The sequence below is a fragment of the Grus americana genome, chromosome 4, assembly GCF_028858705.1.
Source record: "Grus americana isolate bGruAme1 chromosome 4, bGruAme1.mat, whole genome shotgun sequence".
Classification (NCBI taxonomy): domain Eukaryota; kingdom Metazoa; phylum Chordata; class Aves; order Gruiformes; family Gruidae; genus Grus; species Grus americana.
The window spans coordinates 32,951,847-32,972,958 of NC_072855.1; the positions used below are offsets into that span (position 1 = coordinate 32,951,847).

The 21,112-nt window shown below is 39.0% G+C and overlaps 1 protein-coding gene across 1 annotated transcript; it reads right to left on the minus strand.

Moving 5' to 3' along the window:
* Positions 1-1,390: 1,390 nt before the first annotated feature.
* Positions 1,391-20,995, minus strand: CNOT7 (CCR4-NOT transcription complex subunit 7). Its single transcript, XM_054823768.1, has 7 exons — positions 20,828-20,995; positions 19,700-19,902; positions 19,196-19,389; positions 15,967-16,128; positions 9,286-9,430; positions 5,919-6,029; positions 1,391-3,100 (listed from the first exon to the last, which is right to left on the minus strand). The coding sequence occupies exons 2-7, from the start codon at positions 19,814-19,816 to the stop codon at positions 2,972-2,974; spliced, it is 858 nt and encodes a 285-aa protein (XP_054679743.1). The 5' UTR covers positions 19,817-19,902; positions 20,828-20,995; the 3' UTR covers positions 1,391-2,971.
* Positions 20,996-21,112: the final 117 nt, after the last annotated feature.

Genomic DNA, 21,112 nt, shown 5'->3' on the forward strand with positions numbered 1-21,112 from the left:
AAAAAATAAAGATCAAATATAACAGGTTTTGATATTGCATTTCTTCTGACAAACCTACTCAAACAACAATATATTTTAAATGGATTGGGAAGAGCAGAGGGCTGGAAAGAGAATTCTTGTCTCTGAACAAAAAGGTGCATGTCTAGACAGCTGGAACTGTGCCTGCACATTTAGTTTTGCAAAAGCAATTAAAGCTGTCCACTTTGGAAACAGATTCAGATTTCAAGCTCTGCAGTTTACAAGTAACAGTCCTACACATAAGAAGAAATTACTTTTTTCCATAATCTCTACAAGTCACCATTTAAACCACTCCTTAATGGAAACTAAATTTAATTTTGCCATGGAAACTGAATGATGCACAGATGTCTCCCCAGCTGTAATCAACTCTCAGACAGGTCACATTGATCAGACTAAGAGTTCTCACACAGAATAAAGCACAATCTTAGTTTCATGCTGACCGGTGACTTTGAGAAAAGCTTTTCTCACAGAAAGAAAACTAAAGAGTAGAAATGCTTAAAGTCAAATGCCCCATGAGAATTTTAGGCTAGGCCTTCAGGAAACTCAGCCTCGTCCTGCAGACTGCATGCTCGTTAGCAGCTGGGACATGAGACACACACCTATCATGCATCTTTGCGTTTAGCTTCTTCCAAAAGGAGTCCAAGCTCTGACAGGTTCATGACAGGAAGCAAAGCATGGCACAGTATGTTGGATACTCAGCAGTTGCTTCAAAAACGCATCCCAATCTGAACTACAACTTTTACTGTAGGCACACATTTAGAAGCCTCTAAAAACTGCCTCTGATCCACAACTAAAAAGTTACTTCAAAACAAAAAAGCATCAAAGTTCTTTGAAGAGTCATCTCCTTCAAAAGTTAATCACGGATAGCTGTATCGGTATGCTTTAGGCAAAGCTGCTAAACTTTAAAGCAAATGCATCAAACCTCAGGGGTTCTTCATTCCATGTATATGCAAATTTTCCACATAAGCCTACAGTTCAAGTGCAAAAAGACACAGATTGATGCCAAGGTAAGAATCCATCCTGGTTTCCTGTTAGATAATCCCTATCTTATTAAAGCCAAAGACAACCAAAGTTAAAACAAGTCACCATCATCTAATGCATAATGGTATTAAAATAAATGACTCATGGGATTTGGATGCATCAGTGGTAAACTGTAATCACCACTCTTGCAACTCAGGTCAGTAGGAGTGAAGTGACTGGGAACACATGAACAGAATTCTGCTCTGAAAGTGGAATCAGTCAGGGAGCATTAGATCATTTTATAAGCACGTGGAAGAGAACTATAATGTCTAAACAAAACAAAATACAGAAATGAACTGGCTAAACACATGCATTCCAGGAAAAATTTTGCAACAAAACCACCAGTCTGTTGTTATGTAAGAAAACATTTCTTCGGCCTTTATTTACAAAAGCTTTAAAAACAAATACCCTCTGTTATGCAAATTATTTGTTGTTTAAAAAGGACCACCCAGTTACATCATCGTAACTCAATGAAAAAAAGGTGTTTGATTTTTTAACTACAAGGTAAAACAGAATAATTTGGCGAACATTTGGAGATTTTTCTACTATTGATTTCCATGTCGAAAATGCACACGCATATGCACGCGCACACACAGGCACACATTGTCGCACATTCCATCATTTCAGGCCAGTATTTAGCTATTCAATATCAAAAATCCTTCCTGCACAACTGCTCTGTACACATGCTATGCAGAGTTAAGAACGTACTTTAGGGTCCTTTAAAACAATATATCTAAAATATATTGCTAAGATATACTCAAAAATAAACTAGCATTACACTCCTCAGGTAACTTTATTAGCTATAAGTTATTTATATTTTGTTGTCTTACAACAAATATCTGTAACATCTGTCTTTGTAGCAACTACAAAAAAGCACGATTTAATTGTCCTTCTAATTCAATAATTCGATTAAATAGTATTTTTTTCAGATCTTTGGGTTTTATCTTCAACTAAACTGACTTTCAAAAAATCATCAAGTACATAATAAATATGACTTCATAAAAATATTTGAGGTGTACATTACTAGAATAAAAGCTAGGAACTTAATCAAGGGAAGTGTGCCATTACAAAACTCCTACTATTCCAATATCATTCAACTCTCAGCTTAATGGCAAAAAATACTAAAGTCACAGCTGTTCTTTTCCTGAAGGGTGTAAAGCTGTTTTTTCAAGCTTCTTTCCCCCATCACAGAGCGGTTTTAAAGCAGCAGGCCAACCAGCAGTTGACATGTGCAGGATGTGTTTGAAGATGACTGAACACTAGTAAAATAACAGCAGTTACTATGATTTCAGTAGTTTGGTTTGCTTGAACAGACAGAGGTTATGCAGCAAATAAGTCAAGTTCTATGGGTTGAGATACCAAGGAAATACAGCCTGAAGCTGCTGAACTTGGCAGATGATTGTTTTCTAGCTGAGGGCAAAAGGAAAAACAAAACAAAACTTCAAATAAACAGAGGATCTGAGTCAGAGTCGCTCTCTAAAGTGCAAATTTGATGGTCCACAATCTTGAATAGCTAAAACGCCTGCATACTGGAAGGAACAGACATGAATGGGGAAGTTAGTTACAGTCAATGCCAGTTAATTTGGAAAAGGGAGGGGAAAGAGACAAAAAACTAGAAGATCAATATAGGTTAAGTTTACCAGACTATTCATTTTGATTTCAAATTTCCCCTTCTCTCTGCCACACTGATCCTATACATGCTTCTTTACAAATGGGCTAGTTACGAGGCCAAAACGCAACCCAGAAAATTTTACATATCAATATTAAGATCAAAATCTGTGATAGGAACAGTCAAGTTTAGTACATAGAAAGGCAGAAAAGAAAGTGTGCTGAGAAAGGGGGGAAAAAAAGCCTTATTGTCCAAGGGGTTCAACCAGAGATAAAACCTATATACAAGCATGTGGAGGTCAAAAAGATGGCCTTTCATTTCATGTCATGACTGTTTGTTGGCTTCTTCTTCATATGCATTTCCTGTGCCATTTTGTACATAAGATGACCCCGAACCAAGGCCATATAAGTGGCCACAATATTTGGCATCGTCAATGTGATCTTCAAAGAACATCTAAAGAGTTAAGAGAGAGACACAAATTATTGCCAAAGAAAAGGCTCAGTTTATATAGAACTATAGAAAGGCTTTAAAAATGTTACTTTCTTTTTAGCATAAGATATCAAACCCCAAGGTGCAAAAGATGATATAATTAACATAGTAACACACTATCTCAACACATTATTAAAATGTGCTATATGACATGATTGTTTACAGTAAATCTGTCAAGGAATACAATTGGTCTTCCTGTGCGCCTTTCCTGATGAAAGGGCCAAATGTAATGTTTTGATAATTTTGTATTATCGTTATTACTCACTTTTCTGCAAGTGCAACAAAGATATTTCTCCAACTGATTTCTGTGGAATTTCTCACAACAGGCATATGCTTAACATCTGTCACTGGTGCCTGTACTCTATCTACTCCTCCTGTGGGGGTTTTCATCATACTCTGTCTTGACATGGAGGTATATCCTGATTTACATTATAAGGGTTTGGGGGTGGGGAGAATGTTTGAGCACAAAACCCTTATGGATTTAGAGAAATGCAGAAAGATGCATTTCCAGCTAGCTCCTCACAGAGGGAAACTTCATTTAAAAAGGAACAGCAACGTTAAAGTAAATTTTGTACTAAGACTGTGTTTACACAAGTCTTAATTACAAACAGAACCTTTCAGTGGAAGACACGTGAAACCCCATGATATTCTGATAGTCTACCTTTCAGACTTAGGTTTTTAAGCAAAACCACAAATTACCCCATCCAAAAAAAAAAAAAAAAGATGACACACATACACAAAAATTCGTCACCCTAAAAACTTCACAGCAACCTTGGACATCCTAGTGGTTGACGTTTTGAGTCATCATCATCATAAATCTACGGCAGCCAGAAGCATGCAGGAGCAAGGTGGACAAAACACACAATGTAAATGCAGAGGACTGCATGTACCACCCAGGCTGAAAACTTCTCCCTTTCATCTTTGCTCTTTGCAGGACAGTCTGGATGGAAAGTTCTGTACTGCAGGAATTGAAGACCTCAATTAAAAGTTTTAAAGCCCCCAGCAGCTCAAGGAAATAAATAGATAAGAAAACCCCTAAACAACAGCTCTACTGTTGTAGTATCAGTATTTAAGTATTTCTGATGGGAAGAAAAAGATCAGTAACTTTTTTAGCTGGGATTCAAAATCCCATCAAGTTGTAACTCCTTTACAATTAGTAACACAGTAGTAACACATTTATTAATTTTGTACCTCTAAAAGCATTGTAAATTTTCACTTAGAAATACATTGTTAAACAATGAACTCTACTGAAGAGGCTTTAAAAATCCACATGAAATATATTTCTCTCTGCTGACTACTGTATCCTTATTTAGAAATGCTGTATTTGCAAGGAATGTCTGAAAATACTGAAAAAAAAATCATAATCAATCCATCTTTGTTGGCTTAATTACACAAATGCCTTGCACTAAAAATCCTCAAAGATTTCTATTTCTCCCAGTAAGAGCTTTTGGTAAACAAATTCAAGAAGCTAATTTGCCATGTAACACAAACTGCATCTCATTAGAGAAACAATCGTGGGTTTGAACCTTTTCCTCTAGAAAACTAACTTGAAAGGCAATATCTTAGGCATGATTATCATATACTTCCTCATTCCTTTTATTTGCTTTGGGTTTTGTTTCAAATCCCAGAGTGAAAGATTAACAATATCGAGCAGATGGCAGTTAGCAGCACTGGGCTTGGATCATACCAGAAAAACAATCCTCTCTACTGCATCGGTAGCCCATGACCTGCATGACATCTGCAACAGTTCCAACAGAGGCTGAACAGAGTGTTATGATGAGCATATCATAACATTAACTACTAGCATTTATTTTTCACCTGCTGTCTCACCACTATTTGTCAGAAACTCACGGTCACTTTCTCCTTCATACAAAAAGCTGGATTACAGAAGGTAGACACCTCAGCATACAATACTAAACCTTTTTAAAAGATGAAGTTTGATATTGCCATCCATTTTGGCATGGTAAATGACACTGAATTGATGGCAGAATGCTGTGTTCAGATGCACTGGCATTTGACCAGTGCAACTGTGTCCCAGAAGTGGCCCCCTCAACATTTGTTTGTTCTACTACTGCAAAATATCCTAGTATCTTCCTATTTTATGCAGACAAGCAGCAAGGATACGTGAAGTTTGTGAGACCTGGTTTCCCTTGCTGCAAACCTTGAATTAATTGACCAATTTATAATCTTTTAGAAACTGAGTTAATCTGTGCTTTACTCAATGGTAAGGAACAAATGTATGGACATTCTCCACAGGAGCCTAAACGTCATTATTTAATACATGTGTAGCCTGCAAGTTTAGCTAGTGTCTAGTCCAGACACTCTTCCTCCCCAGGCCTGTCACAAGCAGCAGCGCACACCAGCTGGATATTACACTGAGCAGAAGCTCCAGAAAAAATTGGCTTGAGTACTGTCACCCAGAAAGGAGCTCAGCTCCAGCAGCAACTCACTGCAGCAGCCACCTAGAAAAGGTACCCTGCAAAACAGGGAAGTAAAAAAACCCAGAAAACCCCAAACCAAAAACCCACAAAAAATCCAAAGGCCAGGCACAGGCTGGAAACAGGAAGCAATACTTACTGACAGCAGCCAGGCAGGCAATCACACTGGTTCACACTTACTCTGGGGAAAACACAGGCGGTCTTATTTTTGTCAAGAAAGGAGTGACCCCTGAAGCCCTTCAGAGACCTCCTTAAAACATGGCAGACTTATCAGAACCAGCAATTCCATCTGACTATCAACAGCACACTACTATCATGGAGATAAAACCAATACATCCACCTACTTCTCTCATTTTGAAAAAGGCCATTCCTGTGAGTAAAGAATCAGATCCTGCCTGATGTTGTGGTCCTATCCTTTCCAGCTCTAACTGCTCAGCCACTTCTTGTAATCCACCCTGAAAGAGAAAACATTTTTGTTAACTGCTGAAAAAAAATAAATCAGAAAACTGCTCAACTATATTTGGGAAAGTCTGTTACACAAGTCATACGACCCCAGGTATATTTTAACATTTGCACAGTACCTGAAAGAGTCATTATACTAGATAAATACACCCCTGGAGAATCAAACTTTCGGTATCAATTGCAGTATTATAACTCCGTGTCAGTATCTGTGACCATCAAAACTACTACTCCTTCATGTTCCAGCTTCTCCAGTAACCAGATGTCATTACTTAACAAAACAATTCCTTCAGGATGTTGAAAGAACTGGCAATGCTGAAGAACAAAACCAGGTGTTCCTGTACTACTTCTATTTGACTGAAAGTTTAAAAGGTAAAAACATTGTTCTACAAACAAGAATTCAAGTGCTTATGAGATGCCCATATGCCTCCGTGTATTAAAGTATCTAGGCTTCCTTTGAAACAGACCTTTTTCTTTCCACTTACCTTTCAACAATTAACTTGAGGGTTTTTCCACTTCATCATCAGGTCCTGTTAGCTGTAAGACTATCTACTCTAGCTTTGAATAACTTTGAAGAAAAAACACTCAAGAATAAAAATCAGTAACATTTACACAGCAGTTGCAAGTTCTGGAATGTAGACTTAGTAATTAAAAATCTACAGTAACTGCAGCCTACAGAAGAATGCTTTGAAAATAGCACTTTTAACGGTATATATCTATTTGTAAATATATCACCACTTGTGTGGAACTTCTTGGTCTATAACTACCATAATTATAGAATAAAACCTGGCTGTCTCTGAAAATTAATAGGGTCTCTTAAAATTAATAGATTCTCTTTCAGGTAAGACTGTTGCACTCCAGATAAGAACACTTTTCTCTTGGAGGAGGAGGACAAATTCTTTCCAAATTTTCACAGCACTGGTCTTTCAAAACAGAGGTCAAAGAATGATTTACATAATCACACAACCACAGTCAATAGCAAAGCCAGTTCAAACTCTCAAGTTTCACAGCACTGGTACCAGAGTTCATTGTTCTGTATAACCCCTCATATTAAAAGCAAGTTTCCAAAAAGGTCTGTAAATCTACATTACTTGAAGAGATGCTGTTACTATAAAAAAGTTTGCAATTGTCTACATAGAAAAAATTTTAGAAAACAAGCAAGAGTTTAACCTATACTACATTGATATCTCATTAACTCCCAATCTGCGTGCCAGTAAAGTACACTCATGTCCATTTGAGTTAGAGTAACATACTGTAAATTCACAGACTACTTAATTCCACAAAAAAAAGCAAACAGCTTCCCAATTCCAAAGTGTATTTCTCAATGCCAAAAATTCTTTTTTGAGTGTGTGGGGGCAGGGAGCGGGGGACCTACAGCAATTCAGTGACTTTCATATGAAAAATAGACAAGTCAATAAGGACAATTGCACAGCAGTTCAATTCACTGCATTTTAATAGAGATTGAAAGTGACAGACATTAGGAGACAGCACATGCATTTTTAGAGTCACAACACTGAATGTTTAGCAACTTGTTTCAGACAGCTGCTCTCAGCACAGTACAATTCCACCATCACTTCATTACTGGTAAATTTGGAGGGGCAGGGTAGTCCACATCCCTTCCCCTCCTGTCATTACCAGTCTGCAGGTTAGGTGACAGGAACCAGATTTATTACAGGAAAGCTGACCTACAGCTTGGAAAAAAAAATAAAGTCACCCTTGTTCTTAATGTTTGCTGAAATAAGAACTATGAAGGTTTTTCTTGTCTTCCAAATAACATTAATATCGCTAAACAATGGAGGTTACATACAACTAGGTCTTAACAAAATGACAGGAAATGCAATCCCCTCCTCCCCAAACCCACTGAGAACGTCACCTCTGGAATGGTGACACAGAACATCATTCTGTCACCTTTCCTACGTCACTAAAGTTGAATTATACGTTCTGTTCTTGGTAAGTGTGTCGCCACCACTAAGATACCAGTTGCTTTACTTTGCTTCACTATGACTGAGAAAGTGAGGGGTTTTTTTTTGTTCCCCCTCGCCCCTCCTTTAAGACTCCTGAAGTTTATGAACATTTCGTTTTTAGTTCCGGCCTCAGTGGAGAAAAACTGTTTCTAAGATGTTCTCTGATACTCAGCTATTTGCCCGGATGATTATACCAGTAACAACTCTAGATGAACACAGGTAGGCATACTTTCCATACTGACTGGAAGGAAGGTCTCCATTTTCAACATTAATTTGATTAACAAAAGGATTTACACACCTTACTTCCCACACAAGTCGGCTACTACTTAAAAGTGACACACTATTAGTTTATCTCAGAAATAAACAGAGGACTATAACCTCCACGCAGACGGCTAGTTGAGCACGACGAAGTGGCAAGCCATTCCTTAGTTAGGATGTGGTCGTACTACAGTCAGCATTCTCTCTTTCCTGCCGGTTTTGATTAAGAAAGCCTAGAGAATCGAGTTACTTTCCATAAAAGCAGCAAGTCATTAATTGCCTCAGATGAGCGATGAACCTCATTCCAGCAGCAGTCCCGACTCTTACAGTTCTTTGGCAAGTAAAGCTGTTAACAGTCCCTGTAGCATCTTTCACTTGCTGTCTTCCCCTTCACATACTTAGTTCCAGTTTCCATTCATTCTCCAGTCCAATAAAGTATGCAAATTTTATGCCTGATAGAGTAAGCCAATTAGTAACCCCGCTGGCCTGACATGAGGGATTAGTTTCTAGTACTGCATTTTTTTCTAGAAGTCACATGTTGTCCCTGAATATACGCTGTTGTTTATCTTTCCTTATGGGGCCATCTGAAACATTCTTCGCTCCATTCCTCTTCCCAAGACACTTCCACAGCATCATCGTTGCAATTACCTTTGCCAAGACGACTGCAGTCCTTTAGTGGACTGCACAATGAGGAAATAAGAGTATATGAAACCCATCAATTCTTATAGCTCAAGAAGTGAAGGATCAATTCCAAACATGGGTTTATCATCTGTCAACAAAGACTGGGCACTATAAATACAGTATCAACATGCTATTTTTAACTGGTAAGCAGTTATAAAAATCAATGCATACTCCTGCCTGGCTCTACTGATAGCCTTTAATATCAAATATATAAATTTTGAGACAACAAGGCTGTTTAATACATATTATCAAAGCAAAATCAGAAAATACAGAAAATAAGTATTTTTTAGCAGAAAGTACTCTCCCTCCAAAACCAAAATTTGTTCTGAGCCACTAACAGATTACTTACCTTCAGATTTTTGCAACTCTTCATGAGATATTTTACATCATAGATGACAGGGAAAAACAATCGCAGTATCTCAAAGAAGTCCAGCTCTTCTTCAGGTAGGTTAGAGTTTGTCAGGATTTTGATTAGATAGCCAAAGTCATATCCACTGCAAATTAATAACAAAAGCAATATAAGCAAATAACTTAAAAGCATCCTTCTCACTTCCAGCATCAAAACTTTATTACACAGGACATTTTGCTTATTTTCAACGCAATTAAGACTGACTCTTACAAAAGACTAAGCCTCAGTGTAAATGGACCCATTGCAGCTTCCAGGGAAAACATTTTAATTTAGTCTCAGTGAGACCAAGTGAAGAAGCAAAAAAAGATCTGCCTAGAGGAACTTCTCCAAATCCTGAAACAAGGTAGCGCTGCTGGGCCTTCATCTGATAACAAGAACTTAAACCAGAAAGACTCCTAGCTGGTTCCTTTCACAAAGGCTGGAGTTTCTCACTACAAACTCAATGAGATAGAGAGACTTTTACAATTCTTGAAATCCAAATGATTTGTGAGTTTCCAGAGCCAACACATGCTTATGCCTGGAGGCAAGTTTCACCCTCAGCAATGAAGAAGAGCAGATTGTCTTTCAATTTTCCCAACTCAATCAGCACACAGTTACACAACTGAAAAAGTTAATATTTTGTAGACTATTACTCCTTTTGGAGGCAGGGATAGAGTAAGTTCAAAAATTTTTTGTGTGTACATGCAAGTCAGCAGGAGGCAGTAAGATAACTGAGCAGTACAGATTTGGTAGAAGAAACTGAGGGGTTTTGTGTGTGTATATATATAGATATATATAGTGTGTCTGTGTAGTGGAGAGAAGCATTTGGGAAGACTTCCTCTTCAGCAGCTTGACTGAAGAAAAAGGACATAGGAATGAGGTGTGGCAGTAAAAGGGGAAAACATACTTTTACAAAGGGTTATGAGAGGAAACAGGGTTTAAAGCATAGGAAAGACAGATGTCAGGTATTAAGCAGAACTGAACATCACAACAAAAAGCAGTGATGACTAGTTATCCTTTTCCCTAGGCAGGCAGAGATTACAAGCCAGATTATTCAAGATTTCATCATTAATCTGATCCATTCTGATTCCTTGTACTTGCAGGAATGATCATGCACATATGCACTGAACTGACACATTATCTTGTTATTAGGTTTGTATTGAACCAAATCAGTTCCTAGATTTTATTGACATGCAATTTTAAAAATGCCTGTACTAACAGAGAAGATGAGAACACACAGCAGAGCTGCCTCTACTGACAGCTGCATCAGTTTTGCTGCTTAAGGAACCTTAGCATATAGCTGAGAGACGATTCAAGTGAACAGGTGGCCACCATAGACTCCAAATTCCCAGTTTAAGACTTCGTGGTTTTTCTTGGTTATACAAGGATCATACTCAAAACCAAGAATTTTGCAACATGGTCCAAATCTTGCCTGAAGATATTTAACTGTGAGATGAGCAATACAGAAGACAAATCAGTTAAGAGCACTGTACTACTAATCCTGCAGATATTTAGCACCCACAAAGACCGGTGACTTCCAATGCAGCTCGAGGCTTTAGCTTGCACATTCAATGTAAAGAGGATTGCTTTTTGTACCTTTTGTATACAACAGCGTTCCCTACATCATCTCTTATCTTATGATTTTCTAGATATGGGGCAGAAAATCTTGAACATACTGGGAGTGAATGGACTGCTTGCTAAAAAGTCCATTAATACAAGATATACAAAAGGTATGGACTATTGCAGCTCTCCCATGAGGGTTTCCAGTGCTCTAAACAGGAATTTCATGTTGAATGTATCCTGCATTGCATCTGGTGCTTTCAAGCCATGCTGGCAGCACTCCAATCTCCACAGCAGTGGCCACTGGCCAGGGAGCAGAGGAGCTAAAGATAAAGAAGGATTTCAGCCGGGCCTTACATAGTATACTTGGCAAAACAGTAGCTTGGAAGCTTAATTTTACTGCATCACCTGGGGTGGGGGGGCGGTGGGGAATAATGGTGGAAAAGCCTGTATCAGCATAAAGCCCTCCACAGAAAAACAAAATAAAATAGCCACATGAGCAAAAAAGGCTGTTCAGAAAGATGCAAAAAAGACTGTTCAGGATTAAGGAGACTTACTCCTCTAGAGATTAGAGAGCTTATTTACTAACTCACTGAATTCTTGACATCTGTCATCCTTGTGGCTCACATGTAACAGCTGTATTAAAACTTCAAAAGTAGAGAAAACAGTATTTGTGCCCCTCTTCTTCCAAGAAAATAAAGTTTTAAACTGCCTCTTCAAAAAAATAAAATTACATACATGACTGAATTACTAGAAAACAGGCATTCTCAAACACTTCCAATTTCTATTAAGAGGGAAATACTGTAAGAAAAGAAAAGTCAAGATTCATTTACTATTCGTATTGAGAGGGAACAGGCTATCATAAATCTGCAATGTCAATGAAGAATTTTATATACATATAAATTTTTCCCCTCAGAGATTGTAGCAGATTCTTTCATTCTAGGATCTTCATGTACAAAAAGGGAGTAAGATACCTGAACAGTAGATTTAACAGGCACGATTAGCCTTCCATTGCATGACAGCATCCAGTCAGATACCTGCTCTTGGATCCTAAGCATGGGTTAGTTTTAGTCAGCTCAACCAAATGGTGTCTTGCATCCCTTAAGTTCCAGCTGCTCATAACAAGTCTCATTGTGCTCGTAACAGTCATCACACTTTACTAATCACAATGCAGTATCAAGACATTTACATAATCTTTTTAGCATACTTTTTGGGGGTAACATGCTCCAGTCATCCAAGCTTACACAGACATAAGAACTGTCACTCCAATTCAAGACTAAGATATATCTAGTTCAAAAATTTTTGAGTGGCCACTGCTGAAGGCTAACAGAAGGGTAAGAAAGTCCACAGTGAGCAATTATGTAATTACCCACTCATTAAAGAAGTTTTCTTCTAATCCTTTAACAGGCAATTAGCGGTTGGTTTATACCCTAAAGCACACAGGCTTCCTTTCCTTAAAAAGCTTTCACCATTTCTAATATAATCACCTAAAGTTACTAAGTGCAGCTAGCCGCAACCCCTGGAGCTATACAGCAACTCTTACAAACTTTTTTTTTTCCCCTTCTTTTTTCTTTTTTTTCACTGAACATGGGCAGCTGTAAGCAATAAGACCATGGAAAAGATCAAACATGTCTGTATTTCTTTCTCTGACTATCCAGAAAGAATTCGGATAGCCAATTAACAATGAACTCTACTCAAGCACCGACAGACTCTGAAATCAATCAAAACCTGACAGGGCTGAGAAAGCTTTACTTCGTTTTATAACTGGCTAATATAAATGAGCCAACAGATTAAATTTTACTAAAATCAGTTAGACACAAATGATTACTGAAATACAATAGCTGGGAACTTTCCAGCTTCCCCAAAACATCTGGGTTAAGAGGCATGTTTGCACAGAGCCTCCAAAGGTAGATTGAGGAGGGTGCACGCAGATGGACACCCAAAGCTTCAGCAGATCAGCCAGCTGAACGTCCACAAAAACATTGTTTGAGCTGTTTTGTTTTAGAACTTGTTAGACTGCCGAGCATATGCAGCTCTCAACTGTGACAGGAATCAGAAACTCAGGGCTTCCCCTCTCCTCAACCCAAATACATTTTAACACACACACACACAAAAGATTTGATAGAGTCGTGGTATACAAGAATCAGTGACAAGGCAAATGTTTCTTTGCTCATGCCAGGCAGAACTGCAGGTCCACACAGATTTGCCATTAGGTCAGGATGCCAAAGCAGCTACGTCCAATGCAGAGATAAAAAGGACACAAAGAAAACTATTTTAGAAGCTGAGAGCTTAGGAAAAAAAACTATGTAAAAGTTCCAGGAAATCAAAGACACAGAAATGAAACAAACCCAAAAGATAACCTCACACTCTGAGAAAGGAGTAATTCTCTTCTGCCCACTTCCTAAGAGACTCATAAATTTCAGGAGTTAGTAGTAATTAAAGCATTTTGAGGAAACAGTGTGCAATAGCACAGCCAGCAACTATCAAGCACAGCTTTTTCAGTAGTCAAAGAACTACTGCATGGAGAGCCTACATGAAACAAATTTTCAGCTGAGCTGTCCTGTTGTTTAAATTTCCACTGATAGAATGTAATCACAATCAACCTAAGATTATTTAGAAACAACTGTTTACTATTCTTTGTGGGACATTTTATGTGACCCATGCTCATTTCATAGTTTCGTACAATCTTAGCTTCCTCAGAACTTCAGCCACTACTCCAGGATTTTGTGCTCACTATAATATCAGCATGCTCTATCAAGCACAAAAGCCTTTAAACATTCTCTGACGTCAAGCAGACTTGTGTATAATCCATGTTTGACAAACATTTGCTGGAATAGCTGTCTTGAAGATTTCTAGAAACATTTTCAGAGAAGTCCACAACAGAAACTCATTTTAGCACAGATGAAATTGGACTTTAGTAAAGCTGTTCCAAAAACCCTTCATAAAAGCTGCACTAGTAAAATGGCATGACTGTACACAGTTTGCGCTACACTTTGACCAGCATATCAGTGAGAAATCACACACCATCAATAGAACTATGCTTTAAAAAGAATCCCTAGTGTAGAAATGGCTCACGTATTCTTTTGCTAGAATAGCTTACTCTAGGCCCTTGAAGTCGATATTGGAAAAACAACGTTTTGTAGCTGTAGCTGCTTCTACACAGCAGTATCTGTTGATGTCCTTGTTACATGCATAGCACACCTCCCCTCCTGTTCTCCTGAACTATCCCAGTTATTTTACTGTAGTCAAGCGCAGATCACATATGCACATAAGAGCCCATAATGGGTTTAAGCTGAAAGAAACTTAATTCACTAGTTCAGCATTTGCAGTATTTTGACACAGTTCACAGCATTCTTATTCCAGTGTTTTTCCCCAAGGTGCTACCTTAGCAGCAAGTCAACAAGGGTAACATTATTCTGGAGTCATGTTGTGAGTTGAGACAGATGTGAGTGGAAGATGTTGTAGGCAGATTAGGCGACAAGTATACTCAAGGAATATCCTTTTTTATTTTTTATTAAAAAAAATAAAAACCCGCCCCAGTTTCTTTTTTTCCACCCCCCCACCCCCACTTCCCCCACTTTCCTTTTAGGAAGTCAGTCTAATACTTGCTTTCTACAAAGCAAGTCAAAGTGATGAATTCCACAATAGGCTGAATAAAAAAAACCTAGGTATATTTCTTACAGTGGCTGGCAGCAGTTGTTCGGCATACACAGAACGCTTACAGCCTCTCTGAAGACTGTACTGTTTAGCTATTTCAGACAACTAGATGTCAGTTTTTAGCAGCCCCATACAAAATTACTCTTTTGCTCACTGTTTATAGAAATCTTTTGAACTTCAGTAAATCTTAGTATAAAGCCACTGTAAGTTACACGCAGAGCACCATGGCTTTGCTCTGTGTCGAAATGTATATAACATGCCCTTCAAAGCACCTAGGAAGAAAAAGCCTCTTACTCTTTTTTATTCAGTGGTTTGTTTGTTTGTTTCCACTAGGGAAAACAGTAAAACCACTTTGCTTGTTATATGCACCCTGCTACTATTGTTTAACATTCCTTACTGAAGCAATCCTTATTTTTCAGTTGGTTAATAACTTAAATACTTCTCTGATCTCAAGTGACTTTCTCTTCTCTAACCTCCCCTCCAAGATTTAATACTTAAGGATGAAGAATTTGTCTTTTTTCTGTTTTCATCATTTACATATTACCAGCCACCAATGTGGCATGTATGATAAACAAGAGTAAGGCTGTAAATAAACTACCAGTCTCAGCTAAAACTCTTGCTCTACCTTTGTTGACTCACTTAGCAGCCAGCATTTAAGATGTCAACTCGAGGGCATTACATAGCAATAAGCCTTTAAAGCCACTGTTGCCTGCAAAAAGTGCAAATTATCTCTGGCATGTAGTTGACTATACAATGACTATTGCATAAGTTTTAAAGTGGTAAATCTTATTAAGACTGGAAGATCTGTTGTATCTTGACACATTCACAGAGATTTAGCATTTGCATTTCTATTATGACTTGGAAAAAGGGTTCCTGTGATGGAAAATATAGTAAGTTACGTTCATTGCTGCAGCTAGAATTAAGGCTTATCAGGGCTCTCCTTCCAAGCTGAGTAATTTTCAGATGCCCAGATTACCAGGAGATTTAAAACAAATTTGAAAGTGCTTTATAAAACTCTTCACTGATAATTCTGCGGTCTCTCCCATGAGGCAATATTTGCTCAAGAATCACTTACAAATAGTTTGCTTTTATCACTGTTACTATTATTACTTGCACGTGTGATATTAAAAGATACAATGCCACCTGCTGGCTTAGAGGTTCCATGTTTTTCTGGTTTACACTTCTCTGGTTACAGCGTAACCAGCTATAAAAATAAAACACCAGTACCACCTTGCACACTCTATTCTATTACAGAACGGTGCTATAAGTATTACAGCAGAAATAGTTTTGTAAGTCTTACCGACCAAGATATGTGCTATATACGCTACCAGATGTACACCACTTAAAACATAAGACATGAAATCCAAGCTCTAGAATTCAATACTCAAAATCTAAAACCTCAAATACTTAACATGCAGAATTTACCTATGAAACGAAAGCCACTTGACTCCTTCACACAGTACAACTCCTGATGTCATAAGCAGTTCTGCAAAGTACTGCGTCTCAATTCCTTCTTCCTCATGCTTTTTAAACTGGATACCTGATGTCGTCAACAGTTCAATGGAGTCTTGGGCATACATATCTTCTCTAAAAACAGAGAGAAGAAAAGCAAATTTTCAAAATCTACAAGCTTCAGTAATTATAAACCTGGTAACATTTATTGTTTGCTATTCACTCCACAGACTTCACTAGCACAGAGCAGGAGCTAATTGACTTGTTCCGTGTTAGTTACAAAACCAATCATTTTTCATAGCTTTTGTTAACCTTCACCAGCACTTCATCACTCCCAGCACCTCCATTCTTGCCTCCTTCATAAAAATCTAGTTCCTGCTCCTTTTCTGATTACCTAGAACTCCCCTTTTGCTAATCTACAGAGGAAAGTGAATGTACAAAGATATTTTCCAAACAAGATCCATTACTTAAACTGTGACAAATTGAATATAATAGTTGAAGCACTCACATCTGCTACACTATAGAGCTAAGAACAGTAGACTCCAGATCCCAGTACTGCTATTAGTTCTGTAGGTAATATTTTCCACACATTTCTTGTGATTTAAGCTTACATAAATGTTTAGATGCATGCTCATCAACACTTCCTACTCACTACAACTGGAAATTGAGTACTTGCTCCATCTAGTCAATCCTTAAAATTCAGGTAGCCTAATATTTTCATTCTAAATGAATAACTTCAACTTTTCTGTAATAGCTGTATTTTGGATTTAAAATTCAGCAGGAAGGAAAAAGTTTCCTCTATGCCTTGTTTAATCTCCACTTATCCCTCTATTTTTTCCCTTTACCACTAACATTTTTGTAAACTGTTAAGTATTTTGTGATGAAATGGAGTTTTGGGGGTTTTCTTCCTCTAAAGTTTAATCTATATCATCATACCATAGAATAGTTAACTGAAAATGCAAATGTGGCTCTACTTAGAGGATGGTACTCATATTAATGTCCACGCCACTCTTAAGTGCATAGTTTTCAATTTTAATAAAAAACCCACAAAAAAATGAGACAAGACAACCAATATATCAAACTTGACTATTAAATTCAGTCACAGACTTATATTCCTTATTCCTAATAGCAAGTCATCATTCATCAGAACATAGAGATGCATTTTCAAGATGTGTTGTATCTTTTTTTCCTCCATCCCACACAGCTGCTCATTAGTTCTCTAGCTTTAAGGCATCAGCTTCCCAACACCTGTCCATTTCCATAACACATTAAAGAACCCGTCCAAAACAAACACGTCTATTTCACAAAAATAAGTTTTAATTCTAGTTTGTTGCTCTGCACTAATCAGGTGGATAGTTAGTTTAGAGAAATATTTATGCTCTTTTAAAGCACGCTGTAACAAGACCTGACTGAAACCACAAACAAAAAAATTACCTTCTAGGAACAGTCTATTTTGCTTTAGGAGCAGAACTCTTGGCACAGTGCCACTTCCCAAAAGGAAGTTTAGAAACATACAAAAATAAGTAATTTCTCCACCCCTGTAAAAAAAATATTCGCTTTTCATGCAGCACTTGTGTAGCTTACCTTTTTGCATATTCCCCCGCACACTAATAACAAGTTAAGTGACTACCTAGATCTTGCCTTACTAAGCTGTCTTACCTATGGAGCACCTGGCACAAACAAACCCAAAACTACCTTTGTTTTCAGTTGCTTGACATTAAGTAGACCTTCGAAGCTCAGAAAATGAATAAACGATAACACAGACTCTTCCACCCAGATCACAGTTTGGAAGTTATTAACTCATTCCTCCTCCTCCCATACTTCGCAAGATTAGTATATTCCTCTAGTAAGACAATGGATAACTTCCATCCAGCACTTAAATGGCCAGGTAAGTTTGGAGGTACCAAAATATCAAATCTGCACTTCCTTTTCTTTCAAGAGGTGCTTCAAACAAAACTAAAAAGAGCATGTCATTCCTCAGACCAAACTGATTTGTGACAAGCCATGGCAGTGCTTGTTTAGAAAATCAGAAAGATCAAGAGAGCAGCAGTTTTTTCTTTTTAAGAACTCCAAGTACTTTGAAAACAAGTCTTTTTATCTGCAGAAAAAAAACTCTGTTCTCTAAACCTTTGTAGGCTGCAGTTTTAACTCATGTGTATCAAGCTTTCTGGTGATCAGCTTGTAACACAACTGCAAAAAAAACCCCAAGCTTTCAACAAACATTTACATTTGAGAAGTGTTTGCACTGATACTCAACTCAGGCCATACGAAAACTTATCAGACCAATTATGCTTACTTCAGGAAAAAATTCAAGATACTAGTAACTTTCTTGACTACCTGCTAAAGGTATAATTAGAATTCCACATACGTGTCTCATCCCACTGGTTCAGGTTAGGTTCACAGTTGAAGGTTTATCACTGATAAAAATCACATTCTGAAATAAAGTTCATAATACGATTCTGACAGATAATAAAAATCAGTGTGTTTTTTTAACCAACACTTCACACAAGATAATCCAAACCAAAAAACTCCACAGAAGTTTTGCTGTAGAATCAGTAATCTCTTTCAACCTATTATGAAATTAAAATACAGTAGCTTAATAGAATAAGTTGCTTTGAAAACACAAGAAAAGCTTCTGCAGTATTAAAGTTGCCAGTATTTTACCTAGAATATTATCTAGAACTGGTGAGTCTTTTAACAAGAATAACATTATTTTAAAGAGGACAGCGCACACTTGCTTTAGAACTTGCTGATAACATTTGTCATACTTCTTTTTTAGTCACTTAGGTAACTTTACATTTTTTTCCTTCAAGTTTGTATTTTCCATTAAAAAAAATACCAAGAAACAGCATGAGACTTCTATAACAACTAGTAAGAGTTAAACTAAGTTTAGGTAGAAACACTTTGAAATGCTATATACGAAAATGCAGTGCTAACTCTTGCACTAAGTATAAATGCATCTTTTAAAGACTTTTGTTGAAGTTGCTCAGCATTTTTGGCCAAATTACCAACAGAAAAACAGACTGCGCAGAAGTGAGAGAAGAAAGTACATGTTTGGCTGACAAAAGTTTTCCTCACAAAGTGTCTATAGTACTCCAATCATGTACGTAAAAAGAGCTATCAATCACAGCTTTCACAACCTATAATACATTTTCAGTAAGTCAGAAACATACATTCAATAGTACAGACACTTAATACTTACGTTAAATTAAATTTAAAATTAAATTGCCAAGTTGAAGTTCCTGGAGGGTATTCTCCTTGCTCATTCATAAACGTCAGTCCTAGTTGAATTATTTTTAGCAAGTCTACATTGCAGCGTAATAATTGGTACTGATAGTCTGCGTTGCTTCTGAATTCTCCAATAGGCCTTGCAACTACTCCTGGAAATTCTGTATCCTGTAAGAACAGAATTAAAACTTCAATAAAAGATATCCAGAAAAAAAAATTACATTGCTTATTTTTAATAAAAAGATATTTCAAGCATCTAACAGTTTCATAGCTGAAGAATACTGTGTATAATACTAGCTTTTAATAAGGTAATAGATTAGGATCCTAATGTTTGTACAGCGCTAGCTCAACATTAAGAATCCATTACTCTTCCAATGAAAATGGATGAACAAGTTTATAGCTTTAATTTACTAATATCAAATTAAGTCGTCATGATTTTTGCGGTAATTTGCTAGATAAACATCAGGTGCTCACTTACCATAGCTACATAGTTATACTTCCGTATAACTTGACGAATTTTCTTCATCTCTTCATCCAAGTTACAAGCCCAAACTTCACAGATTCTTTGGCTATGGTCTACTGTAGCTGCTGGCATAGTGGGGGGCTTTAGAGATCATACATCAAGAGTTACACTTGACTGAGGATCAGTTTCATAAAGAGGACTTTATTTATTTTTTTAACCTAAGAGACAAAAAAAGCAAAGTATTAAAGTGTAATTTTTTTTTCATGTATCTGAAAAAACACTTAAACACGAGGATCAAGCTTTACTCTTCAGAATTTCACAGAAGCAGCACAACGCAGGCACCAAAACCCTGTGAATTTCAGCTACGTGAGTTCAGATTGCTATCTGAAACGAGAACGCTACAGTTTTGTTAGTAACTTTATTTCTTGCACAAAGCCAGGCAAACCCGCGAGGCGCACTAGTTCAACAGATAAACGAGACACCTGAGCCCACGAGCGTTACTCCCCCACGGGTTAGAAGCGCACGTTCCCGTGGATCCCACGGCTGCGTGCAACACGAAACGAAGCGGCAAAGTGACTATTAGCGTTACGCCAAACTCGGGGGCACTGCGGACGACAGCCAGCCGCCCGGGCCGGCGGCCTCCCTGGGCAGGGGCCGCTCTTTCGGCTCGTACGGGCCGCGCGAAACCGGAGAGCGCGGCGAGGGGACCGAAACACGGTCCGACAGAGGCGGACTCCCGCCCCGGCTGGGTTTCCGGACGCCTCCTTACGCGTACGCGGTCTTACGAGCGCCCCGAGGAGCCGCAGAGCCCGCTGAGCGCGGCGGGCAGCACCCCTCGATGGGGTGCAATTAGGAAGGGGCCGCCCCGGCTTACCTGCCCGCCCCGCCCCGGCCCAGCGCAGGAAGAGGCTCCGCTGCCGAGCCCGCCTCCGGCGGCAGCCGCGCGGCCCGCAAAAACACCACCCGCCTCCAGCGGGCCCTTGCGGCTGCCGATAAGGCCGTACGGCCTCCGCGGGGCTGCCTCGGGCCCGAGCGGGGCACGGCTAGACCGAAGGGAGGGGGTACCGGACCGCTCTCGGCTGCCTCCCCCTGCCCGGCTCCCCGCGGCCGCCGCCGCCGCGCCCCTGCCCCTCGCTCGCTTACTCACGCTCTCGGGCGGGCCGGGCCGGGCCGCGGCGGGTCTGGCGAGGTCCCGCGGCGGCCCCCGACGCCCCAGAGCCGCCAGTCGCCGCGCGAGACGTAGAAAACGCTACCCCCGCCGCCCCACCGCACAAAGCCATTACATCATCGCCGCGCGCCGCGGCCTTTCCCCCCTCACCTCTGACCGACGGCGGTAGGGCCAATCAGCGGCCGCATCGCCCTTCCTTCATCCCACCCCTCCCTGCCCCCGTGCGGGCGCGCGCCACTCCTTCCTCCACCCCGCCACGG

What these genes read in the sequence shown, in the direction of transcription:
- CNOT7 (XM_054823768.1), bottom strand. Translation starts at nt 19,816, where the DNA reads ATGCCAGCAGCTACAGTAGACCATAGCCAAAGAATCTGTGAAGTTTGG. An exon ending in AGTATAACTATGTAGCTATG is followed by an intron (nt 19,390 to 19,699) that starts GTAAGTGAGCAC and finishes CTGTTCTTACAG; the next exon opens with GATACAGAATTTCCAGGAGT. An exon ending in AGAGTTGCAAAAATCTGAAG is followed by an intron (nt 6,030 to 9,285) that starts GTAAGTAATCTG and finishes TTTCTCTTTCAG; the next exon opens with GGTGGATTACAAGAAGTGGC.